Below are 15,100 nucleotides of genomic sequence, written 5' to 3'. Positions count from 1 at the left end.
AAACACCTACAACATCTCTATCAAGCATTCTTACAACTACAATACCCATCTGCGGAAGTGAAGAAACAGATTGATAGAGCCAGAAGAGTTCCCAGAAGTCTCCTACTACAGGACAGGCCTAACAAAGAAAATGACAGAATGCCACTAGCCATCACCTTCAGCCCCCAACTAAAACCCCTCCAACACATTATTAAGGATCTACAACGTATCCTGAAGGATGACCCAACACTCTCACAAATCTTGGGAGACAGGCCAGTCCTTGCCTACAGACAGACCCCCAACCTGAAGCAAATACTCACCTGCAACCACATACCACACAACAGAACCACTAATCCAGGAACCTATCCTTGCAACAAAGCCCGTTGCCAACTGTGCCCACATATCTATTCAGGGGACACCATCACAGGGCCTAAGAACATCAGCCACACTATCAGAGGCTCGTTCACCTGCACATCCACCAATGTGATATATGCCATCATGTGCCAGCAATGCCCCTCTGCCATGTACATTGGTCAAACTAGACAGTCTCTACGTAAAAGAATAAATGGACACAAATCAGATGTCAAGAATTATAACATTCATAAAGCAGTCAGAGAACACTTCAATCTCTCTGGTCACGCGATTACAGACATGAAAGTTGTGATATTACAACAAAAAAACTTCAAATCCAAACTCCAGCAAGAAACTGTTGAGTTGAAATTCATTTGCAAATTTGATACAATTAACTTAGGCTTGAATAGAGACTGGGAGTGACTAAGTCATTATGCAAGCTAACCTATTTCTCCTTGGTTTTTCCTCCCCCCCCCCCCCCGACGTTCTTGTTAAACCCTGGATTTGTGCTGGAAATGGCCCACCTTGATTATCATACACATTGTAAGGAGAAAAAAGAAGAGGAGTACTTGTGGCACCTTAGAGACTAACCAATTTATTTGAGCATGAGCTTTCGTGAGCTACAGCTCACTTCATCGGAATCCGATGAAGTGAGCTGTAGCTCACGAAAGCTCATGCTCAAATAAATTGGTTAGTCTCTAAGGTGCCACAAGTACTCCTCTTCTTTTTACGAATACAGACTAACACGGCTGTTACTCTGAAACCTGTCATTGTAAGGGGAGTGGTCACTTTAGATAAGCTATTACCAGCAGGAGAGTGGGTTTGTGTGTGGGGGGAAGGGGGGTGAGAAAACCTGGATTTGTGGTGGAAATGGCCCAACTTGATTATCGTACACATTGTAAGGAGAGTGGTCACTTTAGATAAGCTATTACCAGCAGGAGAGTGGGGTGGGAGGAGGTATTTCTTCATGCTTTGTATGTATATAAAAAGATCTTCTATACTTTCCACAGTATGCATCCGATGAAGTGAACTGTAGCTCACGAAAGCTTATGCTCAAATAAATTGGTTAGTCTCTAAGGTGCCACAAGTACTCCTTTTCTTTTTGCGAATACAGACTAACACGGCTGTTACTCTGAAACCTCTCAGAACTTAAGTAGCTTGCCCAGTATCACACCACTTAGTGAACCCAGATCAGTGCCTTTAAAGCACACCTATGTGCTAATTCATTTTTTCATTTGTTCTGTAAATCTTCACCCACCTTTACAAAGGAGGTATTATTCCCACTTTACATATAGGGAAACTGAGGCCCAGGGAGGGGAAGTGATATGCCCAATATCAACTCTCAGGCCTGTGGCAGAGCAAGAAACAGACACCCCTGCAGGGTTATGAGAAGTATGAAGAAACGTGGCAGCGAGGAATACAGACCACAACTCGTGGTAGACAATACAAGGCCCTATATGTCAGTATACTTCCTAGCAGATTCAGTTGTGCTCTGGAGATGGAGAAGTGAGGGAGCATAGGGATCAAATAAAGTGGGGAGGAGAGAATGGCAAAGTTTACAAACCCAATATTTACTTAAGAAAAAACAATGAGCTTAGACACACCTGTAGAGTGGAGTCACATGAAATTTGCTTTTTTTTTTTTTTTAAGTTGACAAAATTATACATAAAATGAGAAAAATCTCATTTCAGCAAGGTGCAAGCAGCGGCTTCAACACTAGGTACACTGTCACCATAGGAAACAGTACAGCACATTTACAAATATACAAATCCAGGGTTAACAAACAGGAGGCAGAAACTAGAAGCAGTTATACAAAAAAAAAATCCATTTCTAGAGGCAGTCAGGTCAAGTAGCTTAAACTTCACTGTTCGAGAAAGAGTTCACAGCCTTCTTTCATTTTCCTACGCTTTGGGAACTTAAAACAATTTTTTTTTTAAAAAGTGTTTTATATATATAGCAAGCTGGGATGCCAATTTACTTAGCAGTATAGTTCTTGTTCATGCATTTAAAAAGATCACACCAGAACCCTGCTCTAATGGAAATCCATGTTTCATCCCTCTCTGGAGGAGGAATGGAAGGAAAGGGAATGCTTAAAAATAAAGCATCAAAATGCAAAAAAGAAAAACATCTGATAGTTTCCCAGAGACCTGCTCAAGTCTTATACCAATAAAAAATAAAAATAAAAAAGGAGGCTGAATTGAAGGAATGCATCTATTTAGTTCCCCATCCCTTCCTTCCTCTAAGGTAGAGATGCACTTAGGGCTGAATGCTGCTTGAGTCTCTCCCCACCACTCAGATCTTCAGCAGGAGAGACAGCTAGGGGCTACACCAGCCAGTGAAAGCAACAGTAGACACTAAGCCAGCCAGGGTGCCATGCTCAAAATTTTGCGGTGGAAGGCCTATTGGGATGTTCACCCGGTGAACTCCAGTGCAAAAACTTGGAGGGCGTTAAAAGAAAGCTTTAAAAAAAGAAGTAGAAAAAGGAGGGAAAGGAAGTGCTGAAAAATAACCAGGGAGGATGAAGGGAAAGGATCAGTGAAGCTTAAGTTACTGAGTGATCCCACAAACAAATGCTTTCAATAGACACAGGTGCAGCATGACTGATCCTAGAGTGACCAACTGCTGCTTTAGTAAATTGGTTCCCCCCACCCTGCATGACATTGCCACCCAAAAGAAGATGGTGGGTTCCTCACTGCAAGGTACTTTTGCAACAGGTGCGGCTGCAGCCTTGAGAAGGGTCAGACTTTCCACAGTTCAACCACAGGTTCGTCCTGCTGTCACCTGAGTGACTTTCAGTTTTTGATTTTTTTTTTTTTTTTTGAAAAAAAAAGGAGTCAGAAAACAGAAATCCAGGAAGGAGTTGGTGAAGAGTTCTCCCCAACCTGCACTCGGAGAAAATCAGCGTCCCAGCGGCGCTCTCCTCTCAGGAGAACTGGAATTTCCCTTGGTTCGTGTCACTTTGGGAAATGATCTCTCTTCATCCCACAGCTCAGTTGATTACAGACAGATCAAGCAGACTCAGACACTTCCTGACAACTGGCAGCACCCCCTGCCCACTCAGTTATTCTTGCACCTTTAAAGGATTAAACCTTCCCCCTTCTTTCCTCCCCATACAGCTGCCTTCTGACTAGTGGCAAGTCAAAAACCACCCAGGCTGTCAAATGATGCTTTCACAGCACATTATCTCATTTACAGTTAAAAAGCTGTGGTTACACCAAGTCAAAAGCTTTCAGCATAACCAAGCCGATTTTTGGGTTTTTTTTTGTTTTTTAAATAAACCGGGGACTAAAATTCATGCGAGTCTTTTGTCAAGACTCCAAATGAGCATGTAGCAGAGTTTATGGACTTGTCTTTAAAATAAATCTGACTGTTGCCTACACAAAGTTACCCTCCCATCCCCTCTGTGCTCCGCTACCTTGACTGCCCTCTTATTTTGTAAACGGAAGTGGCAGAAACTCCATTAAGACAGAAAGCGTAATTAACCGTAATGAATTATGTTACTTGGGACCGAGTGCAGTACATGTCTCCCTGATCAGGTGCTCCATAAACCAGGTGAAGAGTAGATCTCCAGCCTATGCATGATACAACCGCATCACTTACAATCCCACCCTAGTCACTTTCACCTCCCTCTGTCTGTAGCTGAAGGACAGGTTAAGAGAATTCACTGCACTGTGTATGTTGATTTTTTCTTTTCTTTTTTTTTTTTTTTAATATAAAAAACATGCTTCTCCGACAGTATTTGTTACAAGGGCCCCCTTCACAATAGAAATCGACTGGATCTCGGCTCAGGAGGTCCTTACGGGTTGGGGTATTTTGTGCATCGCGTCCAGTAAACAACGCCATGGAACTATTTCAGAAAAGGTTTTTTTCTTGCTGTTTTAAGTTTCTAGATGAAAAACAATTACATGTAATTATGGGCTACTCACAGGATTGCTAGTCTACTTCGGTCACCATGCAGTCTTGAAGAGGTGAGGAAAAGCTGATCTCAAACACCGGTGACTGGTAATATTTATACAGTAGTATAACCTTGGTTTTATTATAGTTTAACCCTTCCATTCTCGACAGCTCAATTTTTAACCATTAGAACTTTTTATCCAATTTTAGCATTTTATTCATATCTTTGTTTTTAAAACCTAGCCTTTAAATGGTTTTTTTTAAAATTATTCTTATTATTATTATAAGCTAGTCCTTTTCTATTATGGCCCTAGTTAGATCCCTTTCTCAGGAAGTGTTGCAGTTTAAGATCGCTCCCCTATTTTGGCCCACGGCCAACCCCCACCCCATCCCCATCTACCAGAGATGACCTCTGAAAAAAAGAGGAAAGAGCCCCTTTTCCCAATCACTGAGATTCCCTGGTTGCTTGTTTGAATTGATCTCGGAGGTCCCCCCACTTCAAAATTTCAGGAGATGGGAGGGAAGTCATTTTATGTCCCACAATGCTCCTCCCTTCCTCCCTAACCCCCCATTAACAGGGCTCTGCAACACCTGTGGACGAGTTCCCAGTAACCCTCCCAGCACATACAGGAACCTAGAGGAGAGACAAGAGAGAGGACACCAGTTAGTCAAGGTACACACAGGTCAAATGAAGCCCTCTGAAAAGGACTCAGAATAGCTGCAGTCATTATTAGCCACAAGTCTAATTTCCCCTGCTTTTCCTGGAAGACTCTGGCAATGGGAAAACTAGCAGATTATAGCAGCACATGTGATGCGGAAGAGGAAGAGATTTGTATCCAGGTTGGCTGAAATTTGTCATAACCCAAATGTCCAACAAACAGTTGGGAGACAAGCTCTTGGTTAAAAATCCAACACCTCAGTGGGTGGGCAGACAGAGCTCATAAGCCACAACCTAGACAGCCAAGGAGTCCTCCACCGAAATTAAGGCAGATGAGATCTGATAAGCCCTGCTGTTTCGAAGGCAAAACACAAATGGCCAATCAGGCTGACTTCATATTCCCCCGCTTTGGGGCATCAGATCAGTTTTGCAAACTGTCCATCTGCTAACTTTACATGTCAAAAACTCTTTGTTCCAGGTAAGAGGGGTTTTTTTTTTTTTTTTTGGGGGGGGGGGGGGGGGAGACGGACGGACAGGGGGAGAAGAAAAATATTTAAGCCAAAGTTTTAAAGCTTGGGTGCATTATAAATGAGAGACCTGATTCTCAGCACCCAGAAATCCCCAGCTTCAATGGAAGCTAAAGGTCCACAAGGATCAGGCCATTTTTATTTGAGTGTCTAAAGCCTAAATCTGTGTTTAAATTGACCTTCATCTCTTTGTCCGCATGTTAAGGGTGGGCAAACAGATCAAGTGTCTGGGCTGGTAAGTCTGTGTGTGCTACCTCAGGGCTTTCGATTTTTTTCCCCACACTTCACACCTGTTTTGCTCAGAGACCTCAGCACCTCAGAGGAAGACTGAGCAATCATCCTCGTTTTAGAAGTGTGGAAACTTGAAGCAGGAGTCCTGAATCCCATTCTGCCACAGTAACCTTCAGACAACACTGCCTCTCCACACTTCCCAGACACTAAACATTTGGTTTGCTTTTCACCAGTTCTGCTCTTCTTGCCATTAGAAATTGACATTTTGCCCGAGGATCTTAATGCAGGTTCATAAATCACCATAAGTTCCACCCTCAGCCCCAACAAGGGAGACATCACACTTCCACTACAAGATGGAGAAACTGAGGTACAGAGAGGAAGTGACTTTTCCAAGGTCACAGTGAGTCAGTGGCAGATCCAGGAGAATGCCAGCTCCCAGCCCTGTGCTCCAAACCCTTCACCACCCTGCCTTCCCACTTAATCTCTCCATCAACTTCTCAACATGTTAACACTTGAAACCTATTTGCCAGAGGAGTGAAGCGGTGGGGAGGGGCAATGAGTGGTTTTAGCCCCATGAGAATGGGAGCTAAAAGTCTACGCCCATCACCACCACACTGGCTGATCCATCAGAACCAGCCACGGTTCCCTGTGTCCAAACTCACCTGGTTCGGTTTCTCTGCGTTGCCTAGACCCCATAAAACGCAGCTAGCCTCTCCTTCAGCAGAGGAGGGAACTGCTCCGAGAACTGCTGCCAGTTCTCCTCCCCAACTTGGTCTTTGAAGCCATGAAGAATCTGAGGACAAAGAGCAGCAAGATGGGACTGCACAGGCTTGTGTGTGGGCAGGGGAGGTGGAAATACAGGCGCGTGGCTATGCCTACAGCCCTCCCTGTTACTGCAAGGCTCCTGGGTCAGCAGAACGAAGTTAGAGGAGGATGAACAGCCCCACCCACTCTCTGTGCGCTACAGAGGGAGGACGTGTACTCTCCCACTTCGGAGCTGCAAACGGGCCAAGCGCTGCGATCCGCACACACTAACCCGAAGCGGCAGGGATTCATGCTGGGGGCCCACTGTTGAGGCCAAACAAACCCAGCCAACGCTGGCGGTTCCAAGTTCCACCCGATGGCAGCTGCAGCTAAACATGCTTAATAAGGCACTGAAGCTGCTGGAGTGTTTAGTAATGCTTATCCCCCGCACAACTAAGACACAATGACAGTGTCACACTCCAGATGGAGGCCTCTGAGCAGTACACACACATGAACCCTCACCACCACCCTACAGGAGCTGGGCTTCCCAGTTTATAGATAAGGAAGCGGAGGCATAGACAGAGCTGGAAAGACCCCATATCCACCCATGAAAAGAACCCAGGAGTCCTGACCTCCCCAGCTCTAGCCATTGGACAGCACTCCCTCTCCATCAGCAAATAAATGGAGCTAGAGATCAGGCCATCACTTCACCTGCATGCGATGACAAGGAAGCCCCTTGTCAGTTGAAAGCTCAGAAAGAGGCCCCCCTCCCCCCCTCAGTATTAGTCTGCAAAGATCCATAACTGAACTGAGGACTCAGCTGAGGCATCTCTTGCCCCCCTCTTTATGACGCGTTACTTACCTTATAAAACATGTCCCTCAGGTCATCCTTCGGGCTCACCCATGAAGCAACAGCATCGCAGAAGAAAATAAAGTCCTGGAACAGGATAAAGGTGCTTGGGAAAGAGTAGACCCAGACCCCAGCGCAGCGTGAATGAAGAGTCCCATTTTAAGGCCAGACAGGACCTTTAGATCCAGTCTGATTTCCTGCAGAACAGAGGCCAGGGAACCTCCCCCAGCAATTCCAGTAGCAAGCCCAGCGCTTCTGGATGAGCTACAGCAAGTCTTTCCAGGAAGACTCTCTTTTTAAAGTGCTGCTCACCCTTAACGACAGCAGCACTAATTCCACTCGGATACCAACCTTGACTTAAAGGCCACGAACGATGGAAAATCCACCATGCCCCTAAGTAAGTTGCTCAAGTGGTTAATTACCCTACTATTAAAAAAATCACCCCTATTCCTAGTCTGAGTTTTTCTACTTTCAGCTTCCGGCCATTGGCTCTCGTTATGCCTTTTTCCTGCTAGCTTAAAGAGCTGGGTTTATGGTGTGAAGCGACACCGCCGTGGGGACCTGTCCGATATCAGGAGCAAAGCAGGGTCAGGGCTTACCAAGGCAAATCTCAGGTTGCTGCAGGGAAAGGCGTGAGTGGCTTGGGAGGGGGCACTCTTCCTTTGGTCAGTGCTACCCCTTGTGTGGTTCTACAGGGCACTAGGCTGCAGGGTAAGAGACTCAGTGGGGGCACTCTCCCCTTGGCATCAGTATGGACCCTGATACCCCAGTGCAGCACTGTGCTACGGGGAGCAGGGTGGGTGACTGTGTCAGGCACCCACTCCTGGAGTCAGTGCAGGGTTACACAGTTCTGTGGCTGTGGGGGTTCCCTTTGCAGCTGGGTAAGAGGGTGCTGTGTGGAGGGAGGTCCAGCCAGCTACTCCGGCAGTCACACAGCCCTAGAGAATGGCTGACGTGCCGTTACCTGCACAACTCCACCGGGATTCACCCCGATCATCATGCAGATGCCGCGGAAGGCAGAGTCCTTCTCTTCGTTATCACGGATGTTCCGTAGAGACGTACACCTGGAAGGCAGAGCACACCCCACAATCAGTGCCAGAGGGGCCGGGCAGAGAGCAGGGAGGGAGCCGATTAGGCTGAACAGCTGCACATCCAGCTATGCCAGTGCACTGGTGCAACCACAGCTGGGTAGATGAGCCCGTGGCAGTTGAGCCCAAAAAACCAGAGCTAAGTTACTCCCTAGTACTAGTAGAATTAGCACCTGGGGATCCCTGGCATTAGTGCAGAGACACCCCCATGCCAGTATTAGCTTCTCATCCTTCTGTCCCTAGATGCTTGACAAATGGATCTCCCCACACGCAATGGCAGCGTTGGAATTAGAACCCAAACGCCCAGTCCAGTACCTCTCCATTGGCCCATCCTGCCTCCTTCCCCGCTCAGCAACTCATCTGAGGTTTCAGATACTGCAATAACTCAGGGCCTTGTTTCCCTGGGTCGCTGGAAGCCGGCTCTGTGCTATACTTGGCCTCACTCGCCTGCTGGGGCCCGGTCTGAGCCATCATTCATGCAGTTACACTGAGCACTGGCAACCTGGTCAGGACACGGCAGCGTTAAGAGATTAAAAATCTACCTGGGGAAGTTGAGGGGTGGAGGGGGTATTTTTAAACAGGACACTGAGCTAGCAGGAGTCCAACTCCCCCGCAAAAAACTGCTGTAAGATCCCAACCGGGGGTAGGTGGAGATAAGAAGCAAACCAGAAAAGGAGTATTTGTGGCACCTTAGAGACTAACAAATTTATTTGCGCATAAGCTTTCGTGAGCTACAGCTCTGCTCAAATAAATTGGTTAGTCTCTAAGGTGCCACAAGTGCTCCTTTTCTTTTTGCGAATACAGACTAACACGGCTGCTACTCTGAAACCTGTCATAAGAAGCAAAGAGTCTCTATTAAAAGGTAACCAATGCTGCACTGCAGATGAGGCAGGCAAGCTTATCTCCAGAGAAATCAGAGCTGCAGGCTTGCAGGCTCCCCGGGGGAGGACTCTGCTGGTACTGTTCCCCGCCTTTGTTTATGGAAACAAGCCCCGGATTGTATTCCCTTTCCTCAGGGGACTGGTTTAGTCAGCCACTCGGCCAGAGAAATGGGGGAGTCTGTTGTGGAGGTCCCCCCAGGACATGAGCTTGCTCAGGTACATGCCAGTTCAGTTAGAACCTCTCCCTGGTGTGGGATCACATATCGAGTTTCACCAAACCGCTTGCCATTCCCTTTTGAGAAACTGTGGCGTGCAAGGAGCAGTTGATCCTGACACTCAGGAAGAGCACCAAGGGGAGGAGTTGGGGGGGGGGGGGGCGGGCTGAATTTATTTCTAAAGCCTGGCAAATCCCCACCCTCAGAGAAGATGGAGGGTGAAGCTCCAGCCACACAGAGAGAGACAGTCGTGCAATACGCAGCCCTCAGCAATAGCAGGTAAGTGTCACACCCACACAGAGCAGGCCCAGGTCTGGACATGTCAAATGCTATCTCAGGTAGTTTCCTGGCCCTGGTTGCTGTAGTATCTGAGAACCTCCCAATCCTCCTCATGCTTATCCTCACAACTGAGACAGGGCAGTGCCATTATCCAGATAGGGAACCTGAGGCAGAGACACTGGGTGACTTGTCTAAGGTCAGTGGCAGAGCAGGGTCCTTAATGCAGGTCCTGTTGAATCCCCATTTCAAGCATAGACAGGCATGAGCGCTGCCCCAGTTCACCCAGCTCCCTCCCACAGGCAGTGTCTCATTTGGAAGTTACCCAAAAAACCCTGCTCCCACAACTGCACTGGGATGTATGGGCTTGGGGCTTTAGGATCCCAGAATGCACCGATGCAAAGAGCTAGGCAGAAGAGCCTGGATCACTGGAAGCTTTTTGCCAAGTTGTCCATCAGGCCGTGCTACATTTGCCCGTCGCTATCACCTGGAACAGACCTCCCCCCAAGGGAGCAGCCAAGAACCCTTCAGCCAAACACCTGTTCTACACCAAACGCTCTCTTTCCCCCTCTCCGACTGCGGTTTCACTAACCAGGGTCTGATAAACTGCTGTAGCATCGGCGCGACCTCTTGAGGGCAAACGTAACCCAGGCGTCCGATGGTGATGGCTGGAAGAGACACAATCCCATCACAGATCTGAGCAGCGAGTCTGGGATTCGAGTATGTCCTGAGGACGCGGCACATGGCAAGAGAAGCAACTAGGGGACTGGGAGAAAGAAACGCCTTTCCCCTCTCGAGTGGCCAGGTCAGGGCCGGCCAAGATTAACAGGAAGCTGATAGGCCGTTTGGTAGCACTGGTCCAGTTCCTCGTGGGAAAAGCATCTACTTTGCATGATCCCACAAGTAGCTGCCCTGTTTTCCTGCCAGCCTCAGCTGCATAACACAAGACTGGATGGACCAAAGACCGAACTCCCATCTTGGCCAGTGGATGCCCTCCAGGGTGGAGCCGATGCCCAGAGGCATGAAAGGGAAGCTTGCCCTGTTGCTGTCAGGAATGTACGTGTAGATTTCGGCTGTTGACTGGCTTCTTTCATCAGGCTCAAGGTCCCTACTGCAGGGAAACCACCTGTAGAAGGATGGTCTACCCCTTAAAGGTCCAGGGACCAGCTGTTCCAGGGCAGAGCCCCTTTAAAAACAGGAGCTTGGCTGTGATTCTGGGATGGTGGACAGGCCAGCAGCCCTACCTCCCCATTTAAGGGCAGCAGCGGGGAGAGCAGCTCCTCCATCCCCCCTACTGACTCCCATTTAGACACTTTTCAGGCTGATGGCAAATTGGTGGCTCCTGGGCCAGACCTTGTTCCCACTGGCGTCCAAGCCAGTTTCGCTCTTGGGAGTGGGATAAACTAGCAGGATTCACTCCAATCACTGTGGTCCCTCCTACGTGCGCAGAGCCAGAGGTTGGGGGTGACATGCTGGGCGTCCCCAACTCACCTGTGTTCTCCAGCAGCGTTTTGGGGGTATTTGGCCGGTTGATAATCTCCACTAGGTTGTTCAGGACCATCTGGACGTACGGCTGCATTTCCGCCCCTGCCAGGAAGGAGAGTGCTGTCAGCTCCATCTTTGACTTGGCTCATTAAGCTTCCCCCTAGACCAGCTGTTCTTAGGACAGATCTCAGTGAATGAATATTCATTCACAGCCCCTCTGAGAGGCAGATCAGGATTAGCTCCACTGCAGATGGGGAAACTGAGGCACGGATAAGGAAATGTCCAAGATCAGTGAGTGGCAGACTAGACTAGGACTAGAACCCAGGAGTCCTGACTCCCAGCCCCCCTCCCCATGCTGTACACACAATGCCAGAGCCACCGCCCCATTGCATGAGGTGGGATCTCGTCCCCAACAGTACTGGTATGGGAGTGAGCAAGCAGCAGATGCCAGGGCCAGCCTGGCTCTTGGCACGCTTACCCATCTGCATGCAGATCTCCCCGATGGCCCAAGTAGCGTTATTGCACACCGAGATAAACTCCGGGTTCAGGTTGGTGCCCAGGATAGGCATGAACTCAGCTGAGCACAGAGGAAGAGGAAGGACATGGGGTTAATACTGGAGAGGTTGCAGGTGGGGCACATACCATGTAAGGTGTTGTACCGCCCCTCCGCCCCACCCATCACCGTAGTATCTGGGCACTTTCTAGGTAAAGTCAATAGCTGCAGCAAAGCCCTTGGTTTGCTTCCTGGAGTCTCTGGCTCTTCTCAGGACCAGCACTGTATGAAGGGGCCTACAGAAGAGCCATTCTTCCTCCACATGGTACTGGCTGGAGCCCCTACCTGAGGCTGGAGCCTCATGGCGCCAGGAACTGCCCAAAACACAGAGCGAGACAGTCTCTGCCCCCAAGAGCTCGCAGGCTGGACAAAGGAAAGGAGCATCACCTCCATTTTACAGACGGGAAAGCTGAGGCCCGTAAGCTATTTAATTACTTGCCCGAAGTCATGCAGGGAACCTGTGGCAGAGCTGGGATTGAACCCAGCGTCTCCCATGTCCCAGCCCTGCTCCACAATCACAAGGCCAGCCTGTCCCGCTCTGCCATTCCCTCTGGATCAGACAGTATGAATACTGGGACAGCTCTGCTCTTTGAACTTCTCCATCATTTCCAGAGGCAAGAGGGCCCCTGTGACAACGGCAGCAAAGTGAGGGCTCGGTGCAGGGACCTACCAATACATGGCTTGACATGCATGAAGCAGGCTTTGGTGAGGTCTCCCAAGAGGGCGAAGGAGCTCTGCCGAACCTCCGGCATGGTGTCCTGCACGGAGCAACAGCGAAGGGTTAGACTGGAAGAGAGTCAGTAGCCACAGGGACACAGCTGTTAAGCCAGGGTCTGGAGCCGGCTCACCTGCATGCACTGGAAGAGCAGCGTCATGATGTTGCTTCTGGCCACCAGCTGCTCCACATGGCATCCTAAGCCCTCTGCCAAGCCGCTCAGCAGATCCAGGGCCACGATCATGAAGTCTTTGTCAGGAGCCTCGTACTGGTCTGGTTGCTGATTGTACATCTGATCGGGAGAGGGGTTAAAGGCAAAGTCTTTTTCCAAAGGGAACCCCCAACCCCCACCCCCCATGTGCTCCGGAGGGGAGGGCTGTGCTTTGGATTGGCACTCAAGAGACCCAGGTTGAATTCCCAGCGGAGCACGTCACACCCCCTCTCTGGGTCCCATCTGTAAATCGGGGAGAAGGATGCATCCTTTGTCTCGTCTATTTCAATTGCATGCTCTTTGGGACAGGCTCCTCCCGACAGCTCTTAACAATGGGGCCCCCCCTGCACGTGATGCTTCCAGGCACTACTGCAAGACGAAGGACAAAAGCCCAAGTTCTCTGTCCCACCTGCCGCGAGGAGTCCGGCACTTACCATGGCCTGCGCGAGCGTTTTCTGCACCAGCGTCACGCAGCGCTGGTAGACGGGTTCACAGTATGGAAGGAAGCCACTCTGGAGAGCGGTTGCTACGGACGATAAGCACTGGCAAGAGAGATGCAACACCTCAGAGAGGATGTTCACAGGGGTCCATCAGACCCAAGCCCTCCTTTTATCCCAATCTCACACAGGTCTGTTCCAATTCACACATCACAGGTTTTATCCTTCCGATACCACCTCTCTCCCTCCCCCATCTAAGCCACCACAGTACAACTCAAGCGTCAGCTGCTGTTGAAGTTGGGAGACCCTGATACACAATCATGTCTCCCAGCATGCTTTCTCCCGCCCATTTCTCACAGTCACTCACTTCTAACAGAGGGAAGAGATCCTTGTCCTCATCCTTCAGTTCATTCCACTTCTGGATCAGAGGGGGCATCAGCTTCTGGATATACTCCTACAGCAAGGGGGCAGGAAAAGAGACCAGTGCTATCATGGGGTGGGTTTTACACTATGGTCTAGCGTGCGTACTTGTATATACCCCTCCCAACCCCGGCATCACTGTCTGATCTGAGTACATTGCACTCTGTAGGACTCTGCTCTTGTCCCCATTTTATAGTTGGGGAACTGAGGCGCAGAGGGGCTAAGTGACTTGCCCAAGGTCTCATGGGGAGTCTGTGGCAGAGTTAGGAACTGAACCCAGGTCCCCATGCCCCAGGCTAGCATGCTAACCACTGCACCATCCCTCTCCAGCAATCTAAGCTCAGCCCAGAACTCTCAGAAAGCCAAAACAGTCCACACACTGCTTCAGGATTCGAATGTCTTGTATTTTCTTCCTTCATCATTGTTCCTGGGTGCAGAGCGGCATGGAGAAAGCACCAAGGGAATTTGGTAATGCGGCTGCAGTGGCTGCTGGCAAGGACGCGCTGCACCGCGCAGCTACTGGTACTCACTCCACCCACGTCAATTGCTATCCCTTCAGCAGCAGCAAGTTTGTAAGGGCAAGGAATGGAGGGGTCAGCGGACATCGGGGAAAGCGTCCAAGCCGCTTTATTACTGTCACGCTGTGCGGGGGAAAGGAGGGGGCAACGAAGCATTGGTGTGTGAATGTTAGTACTGGTACCCCTGGCAATCAGTCGGATGGAGGGTGTAGGCGGCACGTACCGGCTGGTTTAGGTGATGCCCCACAGAATCGGCGAGGGTGCCAATTGCATCGTACAGGATCAGCAGGTTCTTGTGCTGGTATTTCCCAAAGGCAAACACCAGGGTGTCCAGGATGAAGCTGAGGTAAGGAACCAGCTCCGTGCAAGCCTCCTCCTCCAGCGTTGCAAAGGCGCTGGGGGGGGGTGGGGAAAAACAACAACAAGCAGCATTAACCCAAACAAAGAGAACCTGACAGGTCCCAGGAAGCGGCATGAAGCCAGCGGCAAACTCAGCAGTGGGCAGCCAGGTAAGTCCAACTTAGAAAGCAGACGAAACCCACTTCTTGTGATACAACAACCCACGAAGAAGCTCATTCGAATGAGCTGGCTCCCCACACCCCACGATAACCACCCCAACTGCTGGCTTTGACCAGAAGCACTGGGCCATCTCCCCACCCCACGGTAATTCTCCGGATCAGACAGTATGAACACACAGTCAGTCATGGTTAAGATCAAACTTCAAGTTCCTCATCATGTCCAGAGAAAAGCACTGCGGGAGATGGGGAAGATCCAGCTTGAGTAGTGACCAGGCCTCAAGCCAGGCCCCACGTCCAGGACCAGTCCAGGCAGACCATGGATGCTGGAGAGAATGGTTCGATGAGAGAGAGTTACTGCTCTCCTCAGTTCACCTGCTGTAGCAGCCATACAGGCTCCAGTGGCTGGTACTGGGAAGCTGACGCTAGCCCCAGATCGTAGCCAGGGTGACTACAGATGCTGGTTAAGAACAGTGGCTTGCGTGGTCACCGGCAAGCCTTCGCCAATATCCCGGGGCACCGGAAGGGCGCGTGATTCAGGATTAAAGAAGC

The 15,100-nt window shown here is 49.7% G+C and overlaps 1 protein-coding gene and 1 non-coding gene across 4 annotated transcripts in view; both read right to left on the bottom strand.

The window, feature by feature from the left end:
- Positions 1-1,881: 1,881 nt before the first annotated feature.
- The window catches only part of TNPO2 (transportin 2), a 30,314-nt gene continuing 17,095 nt past the window's right edge, over positions 1,882-15,100 (bottom strand). For 2 of the 3 annotated variants that reach the window (XM_073319361.2, XM_073319360.2), the window contains exons 14-25: positions 14,257-14,428; positions 13,463-13,549; positions 13,093-13,200; positions 12,581-12,739; positions 12,403-12,490; positions 11,658-11,756; positions 11,186-11,281; positions 10,287-10,362; positions 8,199-8,298; positions 7,247-7,321; positions 6,303-6,433; positions 1,882-4,858 (exon numbers count right to left, since the gene is read on the bottom strand). In XM_073319361.2, the coding sequence (XP_073175462.1) occupies positions 6,326-6,433; positions 7,247-7,321; positions 8,199-8,298; positions 10,287-10,362; positions 11,186-11,281; positions 11,658-11,756; positions 12,403-12,490; positions 12,581-12,739; positions 13,093-13,200; positions 13,463-13,549; positions 14,257-14,428 (1,168 nt within the window). In that variant the 3' untranslated portion in view covers positions 1,882-4,858; positions 6,303-6,325. Of the gene's footprint in view, positions 4,859-6,302; positions 6,434-7,246; positions 7,322-8,198; positions 8,299-10,286; positions 10,363-11,185; positions 11,282-11,657; positions 11,757-12,402; positions 12,491-12,580; positions 12,740-13,092; positions 13,201-13,462; positions 13,550-14,256; positions 14,429-15,100 lie in introns of those variants that run through there. The other variant, XM_073319362.2, reaches the window with a different exon arrangement.
- LOC140901144 (small nucleolar RNA SNORD41) lies at positions 14,705-14,775 on the bottom strand. The gene has a single exon (XR_012155778.1). It is a non-coding gene; the product is annotated as a small nucleolar RNA SNORD41 (small nucleolar RNA).

This window comes from Lepidochelys kempii, chromosome 20, assembly GCF_965140285.1.
Source record: "Lepidochelys kempii isolate rLepKem1 chromosome 20, rLepKem1.hap1, whole genome shotgun sequence".
In the NCBI taxonomy this organism is placed as follows: Eukaryota; Metazoa; Chordata; order Testudines; family Cheloniidae; genus Lepidochelys; species Lepidochelys kempii.
The sequence above is the reverse complement of the archived record's forward strand: the minus strand, read 5'-3'. Positions and strand labels throughout refer to the sequence as shown.